At 37.7% G+C, this 27,856-nt stretch overlaps 1 protein-coding gene across 9 annotated transcripts in view; it reads left to right on the top strand.

The window, feature by feature from the left end:
• Positions 1-27,856, top strand: part of CFAP54 (cilia and flagella associated protein 54) — a 298,057-nt gene that overhangs the window by 243,789 nt on the left and 26,412 nt on the right. For 8 of the 9 annotated variants that reach the window (XM_046646604.1, XM_046646603.1, XM_046646606.1 and 5 more), the window contains 5 exons: positions 2,838-3,011; positions 4,571-4,794; positions 9,632-9,802; positions 19,379-19,485; positions 21,773-21,914. In XM_046646604.1, the coding sequence (XP_046502560.1) occupies positions 2,838-3,011; positions 4,571-4,794; positions 9,632-9,802; positions 19,379-19,485; positions 21,773-21,914 (818 nt within the window). Of the gene's footprint in view, positions 1-2,837; positions 3,012-4,570; positions 4,795-9,631; positions 9,803-19,378; positions 19,486-21,772; positions 21,915-22,066; positions 22,481-27,856 lie in introns of those variants that run through there. The other variant, XM_046646601.1, reaches the window with a different exon arrangement.

The raw sequence follows: 27,856 nt of genomic DNA, 5'->3' as shown, positions 1-27,856 counted from the left end.
CACAGAAAAAAGTCAGTAGATCTATTTTCTAAAACTGATGATCCAGGCAATTGCTATAAGGGAATTATTTTAAGAGCCAGAACTAACCATTAAAAGAACTAAAGTAGACAAGGTTAGAAATACTTGCTTCCTGTGATAGGAATTTTTAGTTTTGATCATGCAAGTGTATAACTTTGTTCAAAATAAACAGTGTGTTAAAAGATATATCATGTCAAATTGGATTATTTCCAGAAGTGAAATATAACTTGACATTAGAAAATGTGTTAAATGAAATAACTACATTAACAAATGAAAATAGAAAATAATCAACTCAAAAAGTATGGAAAAATTCAATAAAATTCAACAGCCATTCATGATTTTAAAATAGTAGTTAAAGATCTCCTTAATTTGAAAAAGTTAAAGTGGGGGAAAAGAACTACTGGACATATACTTAATATTCAAATACTAAAATTATTCTCTTTAAAAGCAGGAGTACGATTGCTATCACACTTCTATTCAAAATTGTTCTGGAAGTCCTACTCTGCACAATAATAAGCAAAAGGAATAAGCAATAAGGGATACAAGTAATGGGAATGAAGAAAAAGCTGTCATTAGCTACAGATTATTCACATGGACAATTCTCAAAATCTATAGACCATAAGAACGTTTAGCAAGATTGCTAAATATAAAATTTTCTTTCTATACACCTTTAATAGATAATGCACTTTTAAAGGTTATCATTTACAATACTTACATTATACAAAAATGTATGAGATATCTAGGAATTAATGTAACAAAGGTTATAAAACAAAAAAAGATGGAATTTTATTGAAAGAGATAACATACCATGCTTATAGTTAAGAAGACTTGATATTATTACCAGATGTCAAATCTCCAAGTGATCTATAGATTTAATGTAGTTTCATTAACATTTTCAGCAAGTTTTGATTTGTGAAATTTGACAAACTGATTCTAAAATTTATGTGGAAGAACAAAAGGCAAAATTGGTCAAAAGACTCCTGAAAAATAACAATCTAGTAATTCTACTTCCGGGAAATTTGTGCACATATGTACCAGCTAATATATACTTAAATATTCATAGCAGCCTTGTTTATAATAGCAAAGATAAAAATGCAATCAAGAAACCAAAAATTAGAAGTGATCCATATGTCCATTAACAGTAGGACAGATAAATAAATTGTGGTATATTCATATAATGGAATACAATACAGCAATGAAAAAGCAATGAATTATGAAAGCATAATGTTTAGTGAAAAAGTAATATCAGATAAATTCATGCAATGTGATTTTCTCCCTATAACATTCCAAAAAGACAAAATTAGCAATGTATTACCTTTTAAATTATATGTAATACATAATATATGATTAAAGGGTAAAGGAAAGCTATGGAATTATTAATACAAAATTTTAGGTAGTGGTTATTTCTGGGAGATGGGCTCAAGCAGAGGGAAGGAAATGGGATTAGAGAGAGGTTTACAGGGTACTCCAAAAGTACTGGGAATATTCTGTTTGCTAAACTGGATGGTGAGTAGATGGTGATTCATCTTATTATTCAAGACAGCAATACATAGACCATTAACCATAGAAGATTCTATTCATCTTCCCTCCCTTTCTCCCCAGAGGCAGCCAATATCCTAACAAAATATTTTATTTGTGTATATGTGTATGGATGTACATATATAATACAAAATACACTGAGTTTTTTCAAATTTATATGAATGGTACTATACTCTATATATCATCTTTAACCTGTTCGTTAACTCAGTATATGTTGTCAAGATCTATCCTGAACCATCCTTATCATGCCCCTCCCTTTTTTTTTTGATGAGGAAGATTGGCCCTGAGCTAGCATCTGTGCCAATCTTCCTCTATTTTTTGTATGTGAGATGCTACCACAGCATGGCTTGATGAGCAATGTGTAGGTCCACACCAAAGATCTGAACCTGTGAAATCTGGGCTGCCGAAGCAGAGGGCTCAGACCCAACCACTATGCCACTAGGCTGGCCCCTTATATGCCCATTTTAAAGATGAGGAAATTAAGACTCAGAAAGTCAACATCCCAGAGACCTAAGGCACAGAGAGGTTCAAGTTCACACTCTAGTGAGTAGTACAGCTGGAATTTGAACCAAGCCACTACACTATACTTTCTCCCTAATAGATCTAATTAATTCATTTTAAATGCCATCAAATGAATAGACTTCTGTTTATTTTTCCAAGTTTCCATTGTTTTTGATATTACAAAGAACACTACCATGAATATCTTGTGCAAGACTCCTATTATACATATATGAGTATCTGCATTTTTAATTTTATTAGATCCTGTCAAATTGCTTCCCCAAAAAGTTGCTCTCACAAATAGTGTTTGAGAATTTCGGTTTCCTCACCTTGTTACCAGTATTTATTATTTTCAGATTTTAGTGTCTGTCAGTTCCTGAGGGATATGAAATAGTATTTCATTTTAATTTGCATTTCTCTGATTTTTAGTGATGCTAACATTTTGGCCATTTGGAGTTCGTTTTCTATGAGTGGCCAGTTGAAATTCTTTGCCCACTTTTCTGTTGAACTGTTTGACTTTTTCTTATTGATTGGTGCAAGGTCTTACACATATTAGAGAAAAACAATTCATATGTGTGCTACATATCTTTTCTCAGTCTATGGTTTGTCTTTTAACTTTGTGTTTGGTGTATTTTGTTATACACAAAAATTTTAAATTGAATGTATTGCCATTTGTCAATTTTTTCTTTATGAGTTGTGGTCATTTTTTTTTTCATAAATGGTTAGTTTTCAAGGAAAGCATAATATTTGTCTTACAAACCTTTTTTTTTTTTTACTTTCAGATAACTACCAAGTTGTCTTCCCGACTGGCTATACACTTTCTTACCAAGGTGAAGACATGGATGATGACACAGATTCTACAAAAAAGACTCAGACTAAAGTAGATATTACATGGATTCTTCTACTGCGCTACTATATTCACCTGCAAAGGATTAATAACATGAGCAAACTACTAGGTAGGCTTTTGATGTGTCAAGAAAGAACAAATTCCTTTCCAGTTCTGGTTTAAGTCATGTGTCTTATTTGGAATTATAAAATACTTTTGACATCTTTCTGAGTGAGCTTTCATCAGAAGATGAAAATTTCAGGGGTTCTTAACTTGAGTTACACGGATCTGTGGATAGAATTGTATTTCAATGTAATTGATTTCCTTTGACATTTCCCATATTTTATTTCGTGTGTTTAAAAACATTATTATAAGGAGGCATCCAGAGGCTTCCCAAGACTGCCAAAGTGGCCCATGGCTCACAACAGTTAAGAATCACAATGATCACAATGTGACAGCTTATAAAATGAACAAATGAACTTTTGGCTTTGATGAGGGAGTGTTCCAGTATCCAGTATGAAAGAGACGATACACATGGCTTCAGAAAGGATGTTTAACTCCACGGAGTTGTTCTGTTTTGTTTAGTTTTTTGTTTTATCGTTGATGCTGTCTAAAGGATATCCAGAAAAACTGATATAAGATGCTTCACCTCATCCCTTTTGTGATTTTGTCATGATGTGTATTACTGTGTTTAGTCTGTGCCCATGGAGTTGGTGATCCAGTGGGTTTATCAGTGCAAACAGTTGGGAAAGAGAGTTTGACCCACATCAGGGCCCATTGATGGAGAAGCTGGCAGGGCAAATAGGCTGAGTCACAGAGTGGCTAAGCACAGTTGTCAGGAGTTAGCAATGGGATAGACAAGCCCTCAGCAAAGTGTCAAGGGTGAGAGGTGTATCTTGATGGGGGCAGGAATGACGGAAGTTCAGTAGCAAAGGAAGTGGACGTGAGCCAGGGTACTTGATGTGGGCGACGCCCTGCCCTGTGTCAACTCAGCTCACCTTTAAATTCACCTGCTGGCACTTCCCTTGTCAAGTACTCATGTTTTGCTGTCCTTTCTGCTCTGGGCTTTCTCCGAAGCTACTGAGGCTTCCCCAACCACAGGCAGGACAGCCTGGAAGTGCCAGGGATTCCACACACCCAGGAGTAACCTTCAACTAAGGAAGCAGGGAACGGGTAGATAAACATTCCAGCTTCCCAGTCCCTTGATGAGACAATTTTACATGTTTTTCCCAGAAGGTCCCCAGCAAAACTGAGCCCTCATTGTCCTCAGCTGTAGCCCGTTCATTCACTCACTCTCACTGGCTCTTTTCTTTTCTCTATCACACTTTTCCTTTCTCTCACTTCTGCTCCTTGGATCACTTTTCAAAGAAATTGCCTACACTTAAATTCTTCCTTTAAGATCCGTTTTGAGAAAAGCCCTAAAATAGTAGATAGAATATTTTGCATTGTTAAGACTTGGACCTTAAAGCAATATCCTCACATGCTTCTAACTAAGATTTTCTTTCCTTCCTGCACCAAGAGGCAATTCCTTTAGTGTATAAGCTCTAAAAATGGAGGAAGGTCATGGGCAGCCACTAGCCGAGGTGGGGATATACAAAGATAGTGGTTAGTGAGCAAATATCAACAATATTGAGACCATTCTGTAATCTAACATGACTCTAAATTAAGATATTTTTTTTCTTCCTTAAGCATCTCAGAAGCCAGGATCTGGAATTTCTTTGCCAGATGATACACTTCTCACGTCCCTTTTCAATTCTGGGTTGATTTTGCGCCAAAAAGAAATGCATTTTTTCCTTAAAAAATTCTTACATCTGTATTCTTCCTCTTGTATTGATGAATTTCCAAGAGAACTATTCCAAGAGTCGGAAACTCCATCCTATTCAGAAAAAGTCTTATATGACTCATCAGCCAAGGTAATGTTTTAAAACATTATATGTTTTTGTAAAACTTCTTAGAATCATCCTTGTATTTCTGCAGGAAGCACATTAACCTCAGTGCTAGCACAAAGATTTCTAGTTTCCCCAGATTTCCTGGGAAGGCTCATTTCTGTTTTACCGTATAGAGAAGCCAACCAAGCATCCTGGATTTTTAGAAAAGTTCACGTATCAAATGTTCTGTTTTGCTGCTCTCATAAATCTTCGGAATGTCTCAGAATTTTCTATATTCTGCACATAACAACATCTCTCAGGCAGCCATTTTGCCAAGAAGTTACACAAATTTCAATATAATTACCCTATAAGAAAACTAGGCCAAGAGTTTCTAAATCTATGCCCTATTTCTGTACCTTTGTTTTAAATGTGTAAGAAGAATCATTCTTGTGTGTATTTTTTGCAATCATGAGTGTGAATGAATACTAAGGGTAAAATTTTTAAATAAAAATTTGAAGGTTTTCTTTGGACAGTGTTATTCAATTGGATGGACTTTCCCAAAATATGTAGTATGGAAAATTCTTTTAAGTTACTGATTAAACAGATATAGAAGTAGGAAAAGAGTTTTTTTTAAGGGTACTAGGTTCTTGAGTAATAGTAATCTTTCAATAAACTACCAAAATGGATGAATTAGAAGTTACTGAAAAAATAAAGGGTTTTATTAAAAATAGGAATGTATATTTGAAATTTGGTACATTCCACAAACATATGTTGAATACTAACAATATGCTGGACACTCTTAGTTGGTGGAGAAAAAGTGGATGGATAAGGCAGAGTCCCCATACATAGTTTTGGTGTGGTAGTAGAGAAACATTGGCAGAGTTAGAAGAAAAGAAAATTACAGTACTTCAGAGATGCTTTTTAAGAGAAAATGGCAGGGTTAATAGCAAAAAGAATATGAAAATTAAAATATATTTGGTATATTGTCAATAGTATGTAGGGCTGATTGCCAAAGGATAGATAAAAGGAAGTTATCCAAGATGGAGATGATGAAGTAATGAAGCTTATGACGATAGGAAGGGGAAGAAAGAGATGGATGTAAAAGATATTGCTTAAGTAAAATTGAAAACAAAACAAAACAAGTTAGTGATCCTTTGGAGATGGCAAGTGAAGAAGAGGGAATCATCAAAGTCTGTTCTACCATTTGGAACCTCTCTCTGTGGTCATTAGAGCGTGGTAACACCATTAGCAGATACAGTGGAAGCAGGAGGAGGAGAATGTTTGTGGAGAAGACTGGAATATTCTGCTCTGTAGGTATAGATATTCAAGGAGAAAACTCAAGTGGACATAGTGTATTGTAAGTTTCCCATATGTATTTGTGAAATGAATAAATCAAGTCATTTGCATAGAATTCTTTCAAAACTAGAAAAAAAATCACTCATTTATTTTGAATGATCTTGACTTTGGATTTCACCATATAGCATTTTAATTTTTGCAGTTATAGACTTGCTCGTACTGGACATGTCCATGTTTCTGTTGTCAGCTATCCCAGAGAAGTGACTTGAAAATGTGGCTTATTCCAAATTGGGAACCGTTGCTCATCATATCCTACTAGAAAATAGCAACCTTATGTCTTGGGCAGATAATAATGAATTCTTTAAAAAATCACTCTTGAACAAGAGAGTGGGGTGACTGTTAATAAATTACGACTTTAAAAAGTAGTCGAAAGAGCCACTCAGGAATATTCAAGAATTCAGTTAAAGAAGTGCTTCTCAGTTAGGGTTATGGAGTTGCCCCCGGGGCAGTGTGTTGGAATCCACACAGGAGGATTTTTCACATTACTTCCCAGATACTGGGATATTGGGATGCCCAGTGCCCAGCACTCCCGTTTCCTGCCCAGATTCTAAATCATTTGAGAAATAAAAGACAGACTGGGATTAAAAAATACCCACCTTTATGAGTCATAAAGTTATTGTAGGATATGGTTTATATTTACCAGTAAAGGATCTTCCTAGTAGTGAAGAGCAAAGTAAGACAGATTTTACCAAATCAGCCATGTATTTATTTGTTTATTTATTTGGTCATTACAGGCCTCTTTAATATCTCTGGGGACACAGGCCCCTTTAAAAATCTGTCACATGCAGGAGCAGAGAATGTTCACTCCCTGCAAACAGTTCCGAAGAAAGAGCAGAACTATGCATACCCAAAATTCTTTTTCCCAATTTCATCAGTCCAGTAACGCTGTCCCAGGGAGGGGCGTGAGAGGAGGTGGAAAGGCCGGGGCTGTAACGTGAGTGTCTGGTCCTCCACGGGGGAGGAAAGAGTAAGAGTGGGATGAAGTCAGTCCATCTAACACCAGATTCTGATTCACCTCCTGGGAACTGAGACTCTCTTTGAGGATTTACTGCCACGTGTCCCCGATGCCTCGGGTGTTTTGGAGTAAGAGGCTGAGAATGGGAAGGTTGAGGACTATAGTTTTAATGGATGTATTCTTGCGAATGTTTTATAAGAGTTTGGAAACTTATATATGTGTGACTTCTTAAATACTCTTCTGCAAGGAGCTCTGCTTGGGTAGTTTAGTATTAAGGGCACCCTATTGTTACCCAGTTCCTAAGGATGATCCTCCAAACGTCCACCGTTGAATATATTGTACCTACATGTGACATTTCTGACGGCAGCAATGTTATCAAAGAGTTGTTTCACCCTGTTTGCTCTTTTTTGATATAATTAGTGTAATATTCTCCCAGGATAATCAGCTCTGGAGATCACTGTCACCTGCCTGACAGGTGCAAGCCACCTAATCATGTGTTTGTTTCACTGGGGTAGACATCTAATGAGCATAAAGCCTTCTGGATTTTTTAAAAAATAAACTCTAAGCATGGCTGATTTTTATAATAACATTTTTGAGCCTTTAGTCACTCAGGAGGCTATTTCAATTGAACTCTTTCCATAATTTGATACTTAAACCTGCTTTTCCCCCACAAAGTTGTAGACGCTTTTCCAGAATGATCATTGCTACGTGTCGTGCTCATCAGCTGTGTGAGTCTGCATGTTGTCAAGTCTATTGAGGTTTTGTGATGGAAAAACAAAGGTGCCAAACAAACTACCAAGCAAATAAAAATTCCCAAAAAAAGGATATGATTAAAATAGTGCACAAGGCAGAGTTATTCACGTTTAGACTGTGTGCCTGTGACAGTCTGTGTCAGGTCAAATATTTGGTTAGCACAAAGTGACTTGTTAATGGAAGTGTGGCGAACAAGATTTCTCCTAATAGGTCCATTGTTTCATTCCTTTCAAAGAATAAATCGAACACATCGAAAGCACTCAGTGGATAGCCCATCAATTAGCATATGTAATTAATCCCATTAGCAACTAGATGTGATGTTGTTTTAAAGATAGTGGAAAATTAAATGCCTATTTTGATATTGACTTCTGTTGTAACTGACCATTGTTAGAGCATCATGCTAATAAACGCTGTATATATTGAAATAAAAGATATTCGCTTTTTATTTTCTCCACTTACCTAGGTATTAAATATTAATTCTTTTCTTAAAATAGTTGTTGCAACCTCTGAAAGACACAGATATGAAGAAAATATGAGAAATTATTTTTTGAATCAATCATTTACCTGATTTTTAGGTGAACTACCTGACATAGAATTAATCTTAATTAAGCAGTTTTAAATGCTTATTTAACCCTAATAATCTTGTTTATTGTGGATTTTGGTCATGCTTTTAGTGTCATAGTGCTAATAAATGAGGATTCTGGCTTATAATATCTTTTTATGATAGTCTCTAGACATTTTTGAAAAGTTTTCACCTTTAATATTACCTTTCAGTCAAAACATGTTTTTTCTTTTATCAGTAGACAACTTGAAAGGTCAATGTCTTTATTTCTGTTTTTATTTTATTTTGAAGACTTGCATTGACAGTCTTACATTATGTCTTGAATAGGCTCAGAAATAATGGGAACTACAAAGACTTCTAGAAACATCGGGCCTTTCTTTCTGGTCCTCACGTATTCCCTTTGGTCACCAAACTTTGAAGTATCTTTGATGTCAAGAGTTTCATAGAAGATCTGCTTCCCAGCCACCGTGCTGTAAACTTAGGAGTAATGAAAAGTTAATTTTGAAAATAGTTTGCACTCCAAAGAAAGAAGAAGGTCCTTTTTAGGCTTGAGATATTATTATCACTATCATTGTCTCTGGCTACACTGTTATTTTGTTGATAGCAATCATGCTTTCCTTGCTTAGCTACCTTAAAAAACTAAATAATTTATGAAATTGTCCATTACATTCTACATATTTATGTTTCTTGAAAACTCCTGATTCAGGGAACAAGTTCCATCAAATGAGCTGAGCCCTGATTCACCAAGACTGAACTTAGATTTATTTAGGCCACATTCATTTAAAGAATGAATGAGAGCAATGGATTTTAGTCTTTTAGAGCAAAAACTATGGCTTATTTTGCATATGGCACTGCAAAAAAAAATGCTATGGGAAAATAGATAATAAATTATAACCATACCCTGAGTACGTTCACTAGTGAATAAACCAGAAAAAAATTAGAAGATGTTCTTAGAATTCGTGATAACCTTGAGACTGAAATGATAGCGTGGACATGTTCCCCTCCAGACCTTTACTCTGGGAGAGTCCCCAAAGTGGAAGACGTTTGTTGAGTCCACTGGGTTCTGAAGCATATTTTATTTTTCTGTGGGAGAATCTTCTCTGTGGTAAACCAGGGACAGTTTTAAGATCTACATCCATAAAACAAGCTGAGCCAATTTCCAGAGTTTTCCACTGTAGCCAATATTGAATGAATGCCCTAAATATTGAATGAGTTCCTTACCAGCAATTAAACTGATGTTTTTGCTTGTTCCCTAGTTACATCATGACAGTTCTGAACACTCCAATTTATCACTAAAGCTCCTGCCCAGCCCGTCTTTTGGAGATGTGATGTCATCAGATACGACAATGCAAATGGTAAACAAAGAACTTTGTTTTCAGTGGTACATTCCTCCCCTGCAAAGACCTCCAAGGGAAATCGAACCTATGGTATGTAACATAATTACAAAGCTAAATCTTACATTTAGATATAAAGTTTAACAAGGCCATTCTAACTTGATACGGAGAGAGCATCCTCTGATCATATAGATAAAGATATACAGCAATATAGAGTCTGCATTGTCTAGCAGAATGAATCTGAAAATGAGAAATCCTAGGAAAGTCTGGTTCAAGTTGATCATTTCCCTTTTTCCTGATCAGAAAGGGAGACTTTCCAACTCGTCACCATTGTATATGATATTTATTTTTTTTCGTAGTTATTCTTTATCACATTAAGGAAGTTTTTTCCTACTGCCACTTTGCTAAGAATTTTTATCATGAATATTTTACTATATGAAGATGATTTTATGATTTTTCTCTTTTAATACGTTAATTGATTTCATAATCTCAAATCAACCTTGCGTTCCTGAGATAAACTCAAGTTGGTCACAATGTATTCATTTTATTGGATTCAGTTTGCTGATGTTTTGTATTGGATTTTTGCCACTGTTTTCAGGAGTAATATTGGGCTATAAATTTTCCTTTTTGTGCTATCCTTGTCAGGTATTTTTTGGTAACAAGCTTTTGCTAAACTCATAAAATGAGCTGATAAACATAATCGTGTTTTTCTATTCTCTGGTGAAGTTTGTGTAAGTTTGGAGTAAAATTTTTCCTCCAGTATTTGATAAGAACTCATCAGAAAAGCCATCTTGTCCTAGTGTTTTCTTTGTGACATAACATAAGACTAATGATATAATTCCCAATAGTTACAGACAGTCTTTAAGCATTAAAACAAATGTACTGGTTATCAGAGTTGGTATCAGTTCTGACTGGGCCAGTGTCTGTGCTAATGGTTAGTGCCTCTGCCAAATCAAGTTTTAAATATTTTGACTATCACTCCTGTTTATAGAACATTGGGGCTTTCTATTTCTTCTTGAGTCAGTTTTGTTTAAGTTGTTTTTTTCTAGGAATTTTCCCATTTTATTTAAAATTTCTCTCATATTTTTAATCTATCTGATGTATTTGTAGTGAAGTGCCCCTTTTCATTTTTTATGTTGGTTATTTGCCACTAGAGTTTTCTCATTAGTTAGTTTTATTTCATTAATCTATATACCGTTCTTCTACTTTTTTGTTTGTTTTTTTCCTAACGATGGACTTCTTGACATAGCTGTTTACCTCAATATTCAGTCTGTTTCCTAATGTCTGCATTTTAAGGTGAAAAATTCCTCTCTAACTATTGCTTTGGCTTCACCCCATGAGCTTTTGTTATAGCATTGGCATCATCATTCAGTTAAAAATAGTTTTTAAATATCTATTATGATTTCTTTGATGCATAGGTCATTTCAACATGTGTTTCTTAAATTTCAAACTATATGGAGCTTTTCTAGTTATCATTTGTTATTTATTCCTAGATTTTGTTGTTCTGTAGTAATAAAAAATGCTCTATATGATTGATATTTGTTGAAATTTGCTTTTTTTCTGCCAGGAAAAAAATCAGAATGCATTATTTGCAGTAAGTGAAATTCTTGTTTTCTGCAACTTTTGTTTCATGATAGATATTGTTAAAAAAGAAAATTTCTCAGATAGCTTGATCTTCAGCATATGTTAGAATTTATTGACATGTTGGTAAGAGAACCGACGAAGTGATAAAAGGGTATGTCCCTTCAGACAGGGTATGGGAACAGAAGGATTACAGACTTGGGAAACACAATGTTTACCTAAGTAGCCAGTTTTTTAAAAATGAGGAAGAAAGGATAAGGTATAAATTTCATTTCGTAATGTGAATAAATGTGTAAAGGAATATCATATTCATAACAGTCTGGGGTAAGATGATCTGAGAAGTTAATGCTAAGACTATGTCTGTGGCTGATAATTAGAATAACAAAGTTTCATCCACCAACAATTGCGTCTGACAATTAACATGGAAGCGTGAACTAGTGTCAGGCGGAGATTAGAAGCAGACCACCAACTAACAAATTCTGATTTAAACAGCTTGCTTGAGTGAGTCTTAAGCCATAAGCAAAGGCACAGAGCACACAGGTTTTCCATTTCTTAGTTTGGGGACATTTTTTTCCCCTTTGACAATAAGTATGCGTGTATTATGTACATATGTAGTCACTGCCATAAATCTCAGTAAAAAAATCGGGAAACACTGGCTTGAATGGACTACATATTCTCGGACCTAAGATTCGATCTTTTTTAGAAGATAACACTCAAATCTGTTTGATGATTTAAATATTGGTGTATTTGACCATTCATCTACTCATTATCTTCTTAAGCCTTGAGTGTAGAGTTTAAGGTTGAATAACTGGCTGAAGCTCATGCAGCTCGTGAAACAAGATAATAGCAATGGTGAACACTTATGTAGGGCTTACTGTGTTCCAAGGCACGTCTCTTACTTTAACTTCACAACCACTCTATGAGGTAGGTAGTATCATTAGCCCCATTTTACAGAAGAGGAAACTGAGACACATGAGGGGGGATGCTTGTTGGCAAGGAGTCAGGATTGGAGCAATCTGACTCCAGGTCTGTACTCCTAAACATGGTGCTGTGTTGAATCATCAGACGACGGTCCTGGCTGCGGGCACTTCTAGCCTCTGGGCAGGATGGAAATGAAAATTAATGTCTATAAACCAATGTTGCCTCGGGAAAAAATAATAAATTAAAAACAATTAATATCTGACTTAGGGCTTCGGAGTTTCCAGGAGTCTAGAGGGTGATTGGATAACAATGCAAGTTAACATCACTTGATTCACCTACTCAATCCACTTCAGTCGATCCACTACACTGAAGAGGAAATGCCAGTACGAACCAAGGATGCTGGTGGTAGCAGAATGGAAACCCTGGGACTGGGGATTTGCATATAAAATTTTTAGATAATTCAGAGGGCTAAATATTCCTTGCCATGATACTTTAAAATTAAGTTTATGACTTGGAAAAGTTTAACTTAAGTATAGGGGATAGGAATTATATTATCATATTTCACAAAATTATCTTTAGTAGAATATGGTAGAACCACATTATAAGCTCTTCATTAGAACTTTGTTACAAACTAAGCATCTTTTGAATAATTTCAGTATCTTCTAGAGACAGACACTAAAGAGGCTGCCAGGCACAGTCATTTTAATGAACCTCCCAGACGGGCTTTAAAAATAGTTACAAAGAATGGCTGATTTAAGTCAGACGCAAAACTCAGCATAACCTTAAAAAGATGTAACCATGACCAAAGGTTTGATGGCTCAAATTTGTCTCAAGATTATATCTTAGGACCTTTAGCTTTATCCTACCTCATCTTCTTGCCATTTTTAGCATCCAGAGTTCCCATTAGGGTGCTGGATCGCAAGCCAGCCCCTTTGAGGTTCAGAATAAGATTTAGATTATGTTTATAACTTGATCAGGCTCAAAGAATGCAACTCAGAGCTAGCAGAGAGTAGAGGCAATAAAGAATGAGTAGTGGGCCCCTACTTTTGGCTTGTGAGAACTAATTTGGAGGGGATCAAACTGCTGCCAAGGCTATTGTGTTGAATGCAGCCGGATGATCCAAGGCATGGTATTCAGAGACCACAAATGATTTAGGCAGACAACCATGATCAAGTGCAAGAAGTCTGATCAAGCAAAGCACTGAAAAGCAAGACTCCGTCTGCCAAGTGAAAACTTGGATAGAACTGAAATAGTTCTTGGAGATAAGTTTATGCAGTGCGGAAATACAGCTAGTCTGGGAGCAACAGATGTGGAGCTGGTGCTGTTTTCTGGAGGTCTTTATATCCCTGATAAGACCTAGACTCTATTGCATGATCCCAAACAAGCATGCTGTGTATTCAAGACAAGCTCAGCCCTAGCAGGATACCACAGGAAGAGTTAGAGTTCCTGGGAAAACCACCAAGTTGTAATAAAAGCAGAAGTCCAATATTATCAACTTGGATGTTGGGAGTGCTGTAACTCAGAGATGCCTGGGGCTCCCCTCTGAGGTGCTCTGGATTCTAGGTCTTGTTGGCCAAGTGATTAGCTAGAGCCTGGTCCTACAGATGAGACCCAGAATTACATCCAGCTTCTGGGAGCTGGGGAAGATAAAAGCTGCATAAATGAGGCAGGTACTGGTATTCTGATACTTCCTGGCCCTTGCTACTCAGAGTGCGGTCGAGAACAAGCAGCACTGGTGTCACATGGAAACTCATTAGAAATGCAGAATTTCAGGTCTCACTCCAGACCCACTGAATTAGAGTATGCATTTTTAGTAGTATCTCCCAAGTAATGTATGCACATTCAAGTTTGAGAAGCACTGCTCTAGACCAGTGCTACCAATGCACCTTACAGCTCTACTGATGATTCACCAAGAATGGCTACTCCATGGTCAGCTGATTTAGTAGGCTCCACTGGAAACCTTCTCTGACTTTTCTTGGTACCACCCAAGTCAAATTTCAGATCTGAAAAGAAACTAAGAGAACATCTATTCAAGACTCTCATTTTACAGATGAGAAAGCAAAGTCCCATATGGGCAAAGTGACTTGACCAATGCCACGACTCATTAGTGACAAAAATAGGAATAGGAACCTAAGTCTTCTAATTCTTAATATTGATTTCTTTATAATACACATATAACTCAACTACTTACTAATTAATTAATAGAGCATTTATTGAGTGCATACTGTATGCCAAGCATTTTGTTAGGTGATTATATGCCAAGAGGAGGAAGTTATGAATCAACTCCATCTAGTGGAAGAAGTGTGCTTCTTTCACCCATTCCTGGGCTGTAAGGGATTCTACATACAAGACAATTTGACTTTATTTTTTTTCTTTGCCAAAGATGTATTTTATTTTTTTGCTTAGTAGACTAGCTAGAAGACAATTTTCAATATAGTATTCCTCAGTGTTTGTCCAAACCGTATCACTTCTTGGCCATTGAAAAAAAGCACTTGCAGAAGTGAGTGAGGGAGCATTGAAAATTTCATCGTGGGTATCTTGTCACCTGCAGAATCCAGTCCTGAGTATGCAAGGTGATATAGGGTGAAACTTATCCCTGATGAGTGAGGCCAAGTTGGGAGGAGACCTAAGCACTAGTGGATTAGACAAGGACTGGCTGGGAGATCAGATGTCAAGTTGCTCTAAGAGAATATGAAGAATGAGCTACCAAGGTAGAGTGAGGAGGCAGAAGTGATCATGGGCTAACCACAACAATAGTAATGCTCCAAGCATTGCTTTAAGCACTTTACATTGACTCATTGAATCCTCACGCAAGCCATGGGATGGGGCTTACCACATCTCCATTTTACAAATGAGGAAGAAGAAGCACAACCTTTTAATAATTTGCCCAAGATCACTCAGCCAGTAAGTGGTGGAGGCAAACCCAAGCAGGCTGGCTCCAGAGCCTAGGCTCACAGCAACTGTGCAAGTGAGTTTAGTGTTTTGTTATTTAACCACTTTATTCAAGTCCATTCTGATTGCAGGCTATACTTTGAATTCAGTTGTCTGTGCCACACTCCGTTAGAAAAGGCTTTGAAATTATATTGCAAAGCCATTGACAAGTATCAGCCCAAGGAGGGAGAAAGTCATTTTCATTATCAGGGGTTAAGCATAAAGCACGTTATCTATTTAAATTTTCCCACTAACATGCTTGGAGGAACTTCATTAGCTCTTAACAGATGTAATGAAAATTCCAGAAATATGAAGATATTAATTAACATGCACCAGGTGCTGTGAGCTCTACTAAAAAAGTACCAGATATCACTCCTGCGCTCAGGGGTTTTGTATGCTAGCCCAGGAGTCAAGGTTAACCAACACAAAACAAGAGCAAACACTGTAAGACAGTGTGAGATCTTGGGCTAATCTCTCTGGGACTGATTTCATTTTCTTTTCAGAAATGTTTCACTGAATTTTCCATAGTTTGAAAAATCACTTTTTGAAAGACTTTTAATGAATAAAAAAGAAGAGTCCTCTGTCTAGCTGTCCTCATCCCTGAATTGCCCTCCTCAGACACAATTACTTTAAACTCTTTCAGACATTTTGTTTGGTTAGTTTTTCCCTCCATTTATCTAAATTATGTGCTCATGAGATGATTTCTTGAGTGATCAACTTCACATGCTACTCAGGAAGGTGAAGGCTAGCGTCAGCCCCTCTTCCCCCCTCACACACACCCTTCTCCTCGGCACATTCTCGTGATTGAGTTCTATCATAATTCGTAACATTATGTTAAGTCTTTACATTATGACCATGTAAATATCACCCAAAGCTGAGCCAATAAAGTACTATGTTTTTCCTTCCTGTCTTCTTCTTTCCTGAACAAAAAAAATTGCCTTACTTTTGTTTAACCTAGTGTTTGTTCTCTATATATTAGGATCTCTCATTCTCCCTAAGCGTTCAAAGAACTACACGATCCCTTTCCACGTGGTCAAACTCATCAGCTTATTTCTTGGTTCCATTCTTTTTTCTTCTTCAGAGACATGCTCCACACTGGACTGCGTGTTCTCATGGCTATCAACTATCATCTTAAGAACTCTCACCTTCCTCCTGAGAATTCCTTCCTCTCTCTCTGAGTTGACTTCCCTGGGTCCCATGTTTCTTTCTACATTGATTTGCTCTCTCATGCCGAATAAACACATCTTCCAGCTTCCTGAGAAAGGGTGTATTGGAGGTTCTGATTATTCACAGGTTTCACCAGACTCTACAAAGTATCTTCATGACAGACTTTTCATAAGGATAAGGCATTGCAGGATAAAGAAATCAAAGATAACCGTGAGAGAGATCCGCAATGTCCAGGAGCAGCTTCCAGGATCCTCTCTCAGTTGCACAGGACACACTTCATCTATGGATCATGAACTACCAAAATACGATGAGACATCTTGGTCTCAAGGAAGCTGCTGTCTTATCTAAGGAGGGATCTTAATGTATCTCTCTCTTCACATAGTCAAAACTATGCATGGGCCCAAACTCAATAAAAGGAATGAAGATAACAATGGAATCCAGATGCTAATTATCAGTAGGCACGTTTTCTACAAAAAATGCTAACAAGATGGCACAGGCTGCTTCCTAGTGTGTTTCAGATCCTAGAACAGGACTATATTAATTATTAGTTAGTACGTTTCATTCATGTTTGACCAAAAGTCAATATCGTAATTACAGTGCCCTGAGATGCTAAGTGTTGCAACAAACTGACTGAGATGTACTCTGTACTCACACAAGAGGTAAAAAGACCTTAAATGTCTGGCAAAAGGTCTTCATTATAGGAGCCGGCCCCGTGGTGTAGCGGTTAAGTCTGGCATGCTCCACTCTGGTGGCCCAGGTTCACCGCTTTGGATCTCAGGTGCCGACCTACACCACTCATAAAGCCATGCTGTGGCAGCGACCCCCATAAAAATAGAGGAAGACTGGCACAGATGTTAGCTCACAGCTAATCTTCCTCAAGCAAAAGAAGGGGAAGATTGGCAATGGATATTAGCTCAGAGCAATTCTTCCTCACCAAAAAAAAAAAAGTCATCATTTTAATGCTTAATTCATTGTTTTCTGGGCATAAAATTTTAGTTTGAAAATTATTTTCCTTCAAAATGTTGGAGGTGTGCTCCATTTTCTCTGGCAATCCTGCATTGCTGTTGAGAGGTCTGATCCTGTTCCAATCCCTAGTTCTTATTCTGACTTTTTTCCCCTGGAAGCCCTGGGGATCTTCCCCCTTTCCCCTGTGTTCTGAAATTCCTTGATGTGCCTTGGTGTGGGTCTTTCATCATTGTGCTGGATACTTAAGGTGCCCCTTTCAATCTGGAAAGTGTATTCTTCAGTTTATGGAGGTTTTTTCCTGTGATAATTTTCCTCCCTCTTATTATCTCTGTACCTTCTGGAATTTCTATTATCCAGCTATTGAACCTATTAGATTGAGTCTTTATTTTTCTCCCTTATTTATGTTTTTAAATTCAGATTTTACTTTTGGGGAGATATGTTCAATTTTATATTTCAAATCTTTTATTGAGTATTTAGTTGTTATGATCATATTTTTTAATTTTTGAGTTCTTTCCTTTTCTCTGATTGCTTCATTTTAACAGCACTGTGTTCTTGTTTCACAGATGCAATATTGTCTTCCTTCTCTCTAAGGATATTAGCTGTAGTTTCTTTGTAGATTTCTTCTGCTCTCTGTCTTGTATCTGATTCTCCAGTTCTTTTCTTATATTAGTTTTGTCTCTGCCTTTCATTTCATGTCTAGTGACCCTTGGCTATCCATTCATGTTTGGAAGCACAAAGACGCGTATTGGGTCAGGCTTACTGATTTATAGACTTCATTGTAGGGTCATTGAAGGAGCCAGCGGTTTCATTGGAGGATGCTGAAATGTCAATATCTGTAGGTCTTCTCTCTTTGTCTGGTCTCTTAAGAGGACTTTTTTAGATTCCTGTCTGGTTTCCTACATTCTGGGCAGTGGCTAGAGTGGTAGGGAGATGTCTTTTGTTCAGAATATAAACTTTCACTTAATTCCAATATTTTCAGCTCAGTACCACACCTCTGTACCTAATGTCCCTGAGCATAGATCTTTTCTGATTTAACCTCAGCAGAGAGCAAAATGGAAAAAGTCCAACCAGCAGGGAGGAGGCAAGGGAAGGGGGAGTCTCCTAGTTGTATGGGCTCAGAGACAGGATGGGAGGGAGGTTGTCTAAGGTCCCTGACACCTCCGTCCCTGAGTCTTTTCAGAGTTCTCAGTCATGCTTTTTGTTGGCAAATGCTCTCAGGGCAGTTAGGACAAAGCCCTTCCTCTCTGCTGAGTCAGCTACGCTCTTCCAAGTGCTTTCCGGCCCTCAAAGTGTTGCTAACATCTCTCATCTGCTTCACTCACTCTCTCATTCTTTCTATCTTTGTGGATTTACACTTAAAAAAAAATCCCTTTGCTCATATTTTAGTTTGATTTGTGAGGAAGCAGAGATAAATGCATGCACTGAATGAGTCAGTTTTGACTGGCAGCTCTGGGCGTCAGCTTTCTCCTACTTAAAATGAGGGACTTAGAGCAGATCATCTCTAAGGTTCTCTGAACCTCAAATTCTATGAGTCCATGACTGTAAGTAGGTGCTCTCTCGTGTGGGACTGACTCTAAGAATTGTCAGAATTCAAACTGTAGGGAAATTACTAGAGAGTGAGTCTTTAAGGACAAGTTTCATCTTAAGAGTGGGGACTGGAAAGTTGTGTGTGGCTGGAAAAACAGGAGAGAAGAGGAAGGGACCAGCATAAGTGAATGCACAGAAGCAGGTAGGACCGCTGGTGGGAAAGCGCATACTGAGAAGTAACAAGAAACGAAGTTGGATATTTACCAGGTATCTATTTAGAACTTGTTGTAGGGGACCTTCAAAGCCTGGAATTTAAAGTTAACTGCTGTAAGAAATGTCACTCTTCAAAAAACAATATAATATTGGTACCAAATAGCGTTTCTTTTCATCTTATAACCTTTGCACAGTTCTTGTTCATATCATTTTTTTAAAGTGAATTGAAAAAACCTTGTCTTTGTTTTTCAAAGAAAAACTTTTTAAAGTTTAGTGATGATATTTTGAGAACTGATGCTGCACTTTCTGAGGCAAAGTGTAATTTTGATGTCACATTTTATATGCCTTTTAATTTTCTTCCAGGTTTTATTGCTGTATGCATATAATACAAAACCCCTGAAGATTTCAGATATTAAATATGCCCCTTACAGCAATGTATGTGTTGGTTCTGTCTGGGTTCCACTGAGCAGGCAAGTAAAGATGGATTGTTTACAACTCCCCTCTTTGCTGATATTTTCATAAGAACAGGCTGTTTCAGTAATATACACGGTAAATCAAAGGAGAACTTCTGGAAGACAGTTTTAGAAAAATCTCTCATTTACTTAGAGGAGTATGATGTTGCTGTTGTTAAGATCCTGAACGCTGAATCCAGCCTGCTTTCGTTCAAATGCCCCCCCACTGCATTCATGACCTTGAGCAACTTGAGCCTGCGTCTCCTCAAGGGCAAAATGAGAACAATAGTAATAGTACCGGGGGTTGTTGGAGGATCAGTTCCTGACACTTCATAAAGATTACAGAGAGTACAAGGATGTTATCCATTCTCTGTTTTGTCTGTAATTTTGGGCGTGTTTAAAAAAGAACCTAATGTGGCTATTGGGTTGCAAAATTAAGCGCAAACTCCACACCTCTCTTGTCACCCTTCCCTCTGTACCCCATCCTATTTTCTGTTATGCCCGAAGTCAAAAGTCAGGTTGTTTTTCTCCCTCTCCATCAAACAGGGCATATCTCTAACCTGGTTTCTCTCTTTCCCTGTTTCACTTTCCCAACTTCCTTGTTGTTGTTTTTTAAATTTATTTTTTCATTGCTTAGTTAATTTAGTTTTGATTCCATTGTTCATTACCCTTGTGACCTCAGCCTCCCTGTCCTCAGTTGTAAGATGGAAATAATACCTACTCTGCCTACCTTTTGAGTCATTGTTAGGATCAAGTCAGACAATGCATGCACATGCTTTGAAAGGCTGAAAGCGCTGGGCAGTGTCAAGTCTCATTACTCACAGGCTGCCTGTCAGTGTCAGCTCTTTGCCCTGCTCGGCACCTAGTAAGTGCTTAGTGAACAGAGAGACTGGGCGCTTCCCTGTCCTTCCCTGGAGAGGCTTCTTCATGCTGCATGATTTTCATTTTGAAGGACTCCTGGGGCTCGCCATGAAAGAGAATAAAACAAGAAATGTTTGAAGAGCTGGCACACTTCCAATTATTCAGTCAAGCTTCTTTTTCTTTCTTTCTTTCTTTTTTAAGAAAAAACGTTAGGAAATTGTGCACTTGCCTTGGACATCCAGAAACATGGAAGGATTTTTTTTTTTTTTCAGAACCGCATGATGAAAATGATTATAATTTCTGCAAAGTAGAATGTAATCAAACTGACAGGATTGTTTTTTTAATTCCAAAACGTTCTTAATTTTGGTGGGTTCATGATCAATGGTAGGGTTACTAAAGTTAGGGACACACCCTTGTCACTGAGGCCATGACAGAGGGTGCCTGACAACCTTTCATCTGATCCATCCCTTGGTGGCACAGTGCAAATGGACTCTTTCTCTCACCCAAGGTGGTTCTTAAGAGGGTCAAGATAAAGCCAGTTCGTGGGGAATTGCTCTTGTCGATCATCCTTTAGAAGGCAAAGTAGGAGGACCCTGTGGGAAACTGGAGAATTGACATTCCTCATATGTCCCTGATGTCAGTTTGCTTTTTTGGATCATTTACTTCTTTCTCATAAAAATTTACCTCCCTCCCTGGGTGGAGACACCTGTACCCACGCACACATACATACATGCACATACGCTCTGTGCACGTATCTGGGGGCCATGAGGGTGGCCGTTTGTTTCAAGGCTTTTCCGTCTTCTGACTCCACTCACCAGTTCACCTCTGTCTTCAGAGCATCCGCCGTTCACTGGCCTGTGACTCTGGAAGCTTTCTGTCTGCAGCATAATTGCCACTGTGTCCTCTGCCCTCTTCCTTGGCTTTTGCTTTTCTCTTTCTTGATTCTTCTCCCTATCCCTACTCCCCACACAGTTCACTTCACTATTGTGGGCTCATCCACTGGGCTTTTAGAGCCACATCTAACTTGTCATAATTCTTGCCTTCAGGTCAGCCAGACAATCACAGCAGTGCATTAAGATTTACATAGGAGTAAATCTTCTGTCATTGCTTGGAGTGTCTTTGCCTATGTAGATATTTTTCTTTATTTTCATTTTAAGCAATGTTTTGGATGTATACATTTCATTCATTGTGCCTTTGCCAGTTTGCAATTGTGTATCTATCTCAGTAGATAACTAGATCAGAAACATTGTTTGGGTTAGCATTGTGTCTCTTTGCTTATTGTTTCTTGAATGAAGGAATAATTGAGTGAGTGATGCTTGGGGATGCCAGAAATCTAAGTGTTAAATAACTAAGGACTTACTTTACACATATTGTTGATTCTGAGAATAAATGAATGCCTTGCTTAACTGTTCAAGTAAAATACGTTTATATTTGTTATTTTTAGCGTTATTTCAATTCATGAGAAACTCTCTAATCTTACGCAAATCGCCGAAATATCATTGCCAACAATTCCTGATGTTACTTCAGGTGAAAATGTATCTGAAATGGAAGAAGTGGAAGAGAAATCAATTGATAAAGAAATGGAAGTAAGTTGTTAAATAAGGGAAAGTTACACTGCCATTGCAGGATGGATGTCATTATACATAATTATTGAAATTATTCTTTACTTCATCAAAGCAGAACTATGTAACTGAACTTGAACTTTGTGGTTCTTCTGCCCTCTCTTTTCTCTGCTTAGAGTACCAAATAGGACCCAACTTTTGGACGCATAAATAGTGTTTTCTTCAAAACTCTTCTAAGCACACCAATTATAAGAATCCGATGGTGAATGAGAACAAAGCCAATCTAGAGAAATCGTTCAGATATAACTATGAATCCCAAGAAACTGCTGTGTAACTTTTAACATTACTTTTAATTTTTCACTCTAAGTCTGTTATTTGAACATTTTTATTACCCAAGTAATGGGTGAAGAAAAATTAGAAAATACAGATAAGCATATATCTTTCAGACTTTTTCTATGTATTTTTCTAAGCAAGAAAGGTGGGGGCATTATTCTTATAATGTGTTATTAATCTGATCACACAATTGAGTGTTTTTGTGATGACTGATGTTTGTGTTTTGGTGGAGAGGATCATTTCCCTTCTACGCCTCCTGAGTCCTGAACCCACTGAAGGGTGGGACATAGGAGATAGACATATGGAGACCAACATATCAGCATCGTTACTGATAAAGCTGATTAGCGAGCATGGCTTTAGATTTGTGGCCAAATGAACTTATTAATATTTCACTCCTGAATTAGCTAGACTTGCCCACCTAGTCACACAGTCACGTGGCACACCTGTGTAAGCATAGGATTGCCTCATTCCCCTTCTGCGGTCGCCAGGCTTACTGCACAGAAGGGCAGAGACTAGCAGTCTTGCAGGCAGGGTACCTCCAAAAATATAAACAAAGATTGCCCGGAAGGAATATCGCCAGTCACCATGGCAGGAGGGAAGAAAGGGGACAAATCGCATACTGGCTTTTCAAGTTTCCATCATATCACTTCCACTTAACGTCTCTTTGACCTTATAAATAAGCTTGGAAGGAGGAAAGCCAGAATGAATAGTGCTAATAGCTACAGATAATTATTCTTTTTTTCTTTATGTATGAATTTTAGATATCTATTGATTTTATTATAGTATATAAGGATTTAGCTTACTTCTCCCCAACTTCTTTCCCCTTCCCTTCTAAATATTGTTATATTAGAGAACTTAACTAAATAAGTATTCAGTGTTTACATCATGACATCCCAGTAAACAATGTTCACAGCCCAGTCAAATAGTATACTATGGTTATTTTCCTTTCTTGCATAAGGTTTGATTTTTCTTGACTTGTCTTTTTTCCTTAACTTTTTTCTGGGCATTGCATCAGATCTTTCGTGTGTTCATCCACCGATTTTTACCCAAGTGTTCATGCTTATCAAATAAAGTCTCAATTCCTTTTTTTTCTTCTTGAAAATCCCTATCCTCCTGCTGTAGTTGAGGACTGTTACCCGCAATGTAGCAGCACAACTCTAATTCTGGGCCCCCCCTTCACTGTTTTCCTGCTTGAATGACCAACCACTTGGGTGCCATCTCTGTTTTTCTTCCCTGAAAGCTTTTAGGATCTTCCCTTTATTTTTGGTCTGCTGTATCTTTTTTCTTAAATCGCTTTCTGCCAGGTTAATATTCAATTGGTTACCAATAACAAAACCTTTTTAATTCTTAAAGAATATTATTGGTATGGCTCTTTTTGTTTTCTTGTTTACCTCATCTACACACTTGTTACGTGAAAGTTTAAAAGTTGACCACTCTCCTGATTTTAAGTGTATACTTACTAACATTTTCAGTCTTAATTTACCAGTAGAGTAAGTGAATGCATTTTTCATTGTTGTGAAAGCAACAAGCGCAGCTGTAAGAGGATTCATCGGGCAAGAACGCTTAGCCTTTGCAAAATGCCGCTTCCCTGCATTTCTGTCTCCTCTGCTCTGTGCTTGGATTTATCATGGAACTGATGTCTTAGACTTTGGGTTGCACATCCTTTTCAGTGTCCTCAGACATTACAACATGAATTACCAGATGTTTAATGATGTTACCGATACACTGAGTGCTTATAATAAATCTCCCAATAGACGAGGTATCTCAAACTCATGAGATTATATATATTATTTATGTGTATATTTATATATATTGCTTTTCATAAAGTATGTGGATGCCATTTCATGTCTGTTTTCAAGAACTCAGCTCTCATGCCATTTTTGCACTTCTTTTGTAAATCACTTACAATCACAGTTTTTCAGTTGTAGACCAAACTTATCAGATGGCTGTCTTTGAGCCATAGTCTAGAATATTCTTTGCTGAAATAGTCCCTTAGTCCTCTTCTATATAGTTCATATATGGAAAATGATTATTTTCTCCTGAGCCCATTTGTCTTTTCAGCTTAGGTTGTCTGAGGCAGGAGAATGAGCATCCGTAAGAGTAAGGGTTCTATCAGCTTTACTAACTAGGGTCAGTCACTTATTCTTTCCTGGGACTAATTTTTCTCTCGTCTCTAAAAATGACCCTGTCACTGAAATACTGCTCTGAGATGGAGAGATGGCGCCCTTCGTTGGAATTCGAGTCATCAGAATTTCCCTGGAGGTGGGATGGAGATATGAAATTCTTCACAATGAGCCCAGCATCTGAGCCAAGAGGTTGACTATGAATATAAACAAATCAGGAATAAATGGGGGCGGAGGAGGGGGCATTTGAGTGTAAGCAGAGGGAGGAATGCAGAGCACCCTCCTTGCCTTAACCCAGGTTTGTGTCTTGCTTTCATGTCCTGACTAGAATGGTCTATGTGAGTGGGTCAGTCCTTGAGTAGAACCAACTCCTTTCAATTCTGACATTCTCCTCTGTGTTTTTGAATTTGTTTTATTCTCCAACTTAGAAAGTGTTTCTTTAGCTTTAGGTAGGGCATTTTTAGATATTTTCCAGTTCTGTTAGTTCTACATATGAGACACTGTCGCAAAATGGGAGGACAACTAATGTTTGTTTAAGTGAATTTGCAAACAAATTAAATCAGTTCACAACATTTGAAAGTTGAGAAATGGAAGGAACATACAAAGTTTTCTTTTTCTCCAGTATACTAACCAGGACTTAAGGAAAAAAAAGCAACTAGGTTCTGAGTTATATCAAATAAATTCCATTGACTAAATCTGCCAGTCTGTTGTCATGACAACCTTCACTTGGAGCTAATTAGAAGTTAACTAGGACACTTCAAGAGATTGATTCTCGTGGGGAATTGGACAGGATTTCATAACCTCTATAATCTAATTTATTTATTTCTATCACAGTATGGATTTTTGGTGAGTTATTAAATATAAGAGTCCAGAAAATGTGCTTTTGGTTGATATGGGAGGTAGTGAATCTTGTTCTTTTTCTCATTCCTTTCCTTCTTTTTCTCTTTACCCCCTGAATCCCTACGGTCTGGAATTAGCCAAGAACTTCAGAACACAGATATTAATTTAAGCTGTATTGGGAGGGCTAAAGAACAGGTGTTCTAATCACTTCTGGCTTGAAAACCTTGTATGTCCTTCTTCTAAATTGGACAACACTGGCTCAAACTGACTGAGTTATTTGAACTTGTCATTCATGGCTTTAGGGGGATCTTCAGAGTGTATCAGGTGCTTTAAATCATATGAAAGATGCAAACCATCCTGATTTTAAGACACAAACACCTTTTTGGAATGACAGCATACAGATATGAAAAGCTTAAAATGTGTTTACCAAGTCACCTAAGGTTAGTTCAGCAAACGTGTGTAGAATGCCTGGATTGTAAAAGGCAATTAAAACTAGTATATAGTCAACCTATTCCAAATATCAAAGAACTATGAAAATATAGAACAAAATACAGTTAGACATTAGCATCAATTAGCAAATTCTTTTTAATAAACTATTATGTGCAAAATTGTCCTAGGCTTCAAGAGGTGACATACAGAAATCAGTACAATTGGGTCCCTGGCATGGAAGAGCTTAATCATTGTATGAGTATGGCTATAGGTACCCAGATGCCATTCATAATGAGCCCAGCCACCTGGTGGCCCTCTCTTAGCAAAATGTGTCATTCAAAGAAACATCAATCTGATGTTCAAAACCATTGAAAGTAATCTAAATCTTTACAGAGTCTCTCATAAGAACATCTGAGAGGGAATCTTTTCATAATACACAGGAAAACTTCTTTTAAATCTTCTTTTCCCCAACTGTCTTGCTCTTAATATTTCTCTGACATCCACAGCAGCTCTCCAACATCTGTCTCATTTGGCTCAAACTCTTCAAACTTTCCCTCCAACTCAGTCTGCATGGAGTGTTTTGTTTCCTCTCCCCTTCCTGCTCTGGCTCAGCTTTTTATCATGTACTTCAACTTAGTCTCTCTGATTTCTTCCAGTTTTCCTATTTCCCCCATTATCTGGATTCTACACTATGCAAAAGGGTAAGACTGCTGGATCCTTCCTTCTGTTGATGCAAACTGGTCTATTATTTTTGATATCTCATTCACACAGGTGTGTGAGTGTAGGTGTGTTGAGAGAGAGAGAAATTGAGCTAGACTTTGTAGTTGCTTAAATAGCTCAGACAGCATTGTATAGCCTCTATAGACTAAAATAAAGGCCATTTTCCCTTGCACCTCAAACTATCCTGTGCCCTTACTGTATTGTTTTGACAATACTGTACTGTTTATGTGTCTCTTTCTCTCTCTCACTGTGAATTCCTTTGCCCAGGGGTCCTATTCATCATTTTAGCTCCAATATCTAGCCCAGTAACTGAAGCATGGTGCTCCTTCAATAGTGCTTATGAAACTTTTAGTTGGAGACATGTGGAGAGCACTCATTCCTGACTGAGGATACAGCAAGAGATGAGATTTGAAGTTGTGGAATGAATGTTATATTCAGGGGACAGTGAGACATCTGTTGTGGCAGGAGTACAGGGTGAATGTAGTGGGAAACGAGGCTGAAGAGGTGGGTAGAATTGAGTGCTTCCTCCTCTCCGATCTCATCACATTGTGCTGTAAGAGTGTCTCTCCTATTTCTCCCACTAGTCTGTGAGCTCCTTAAGGACTCTCTTTCTTTCTTGTTCATTACACTCCATGGCACTCAGGATGCATTCAATAGATGTTGAAAAAATAAATGGTAAACGAACATTGTTCTGCAGGAAAGGGCTGTGGGAAAGCAGGTGCAGGGGTAGGAGGAGGTGGGGGCAACACGTGGAAGGGCATCTCAGAATACCCCCTACGATTCACTAAGATAACCCTGGTGGCATGTGAAGGAGGGACGAGGGAAGCAAGAGTTAAGAGGATGGAAAACAATTTTGCAACTTCCTTCAATATTATAGGTGAAAGATGATGAGGATTTTAACTAGGTCAAAGAGTTGGCTTTGTTATTTTTAAAGTAATTCAGAAGGCCATCTCTCATAAAATCAACAGATGCTCCTTTTTAAGGGAGAAATGACAAAGATTGAGCAAAGGTCATTCTGTGTCCTCCCAGACCCCTTCCAACTGCAGCTCACCTCCAGCAGCTTCCTGGTGGGGCTGAGGAGCTCGATCCCTTCCTTGCCCTCATGTCTGTGGTAACAAGGTCCTGTGAGTTCCCTCACGGCCCAACATCAAATCAGCTGGTTTCCGATGTGTGTATGTGGTTTACCTCAAACAATGCCAAAGAAATAGAATGTTGTTGAGGTGAAATTGCTGTTTGATAAATGTTGAGACAGGCAGTGGGAGGCATTTATCAGGTAACATTGCTGTCTTCATCTGTTATGTGAAATGATTAATGATATAGATAGTGTCATTTTGCTTGATAGCTCTTGATGAAATCATGACAGTAACCCATCGTGGCTGTTATTGAAACCTTTTATGTAGGAAAAAAACATACGTTAACCAGTTAGAAGTTTAGAAATATAGATAAATAAGAGGAATATAGGAGTGGATGTGTGTTCCTCCCTGTCTAGTAAAGTGGACCAAGAGCCTGGAAAATCCATCA

The sequence above is a fragment of the Equus quagga genome, chromosome 19, assembly GCF_021613505.1.
Source record: "Equus quagga isolate Etosha38 chromosome 19, UCLA_HA_Equagga_1.0, whole genome shotgun sequence".
NCBI lineage: Eukaryota > Metazoa > Chordata > Mammalia > Perissodactyla > Equidae > Equus > Equus quagga.
The sequence above is the reverse complement of the archived record's forward strand: the minus strand, read 5'-3'. Positions and strand labels throughout refer to the sequence as shown.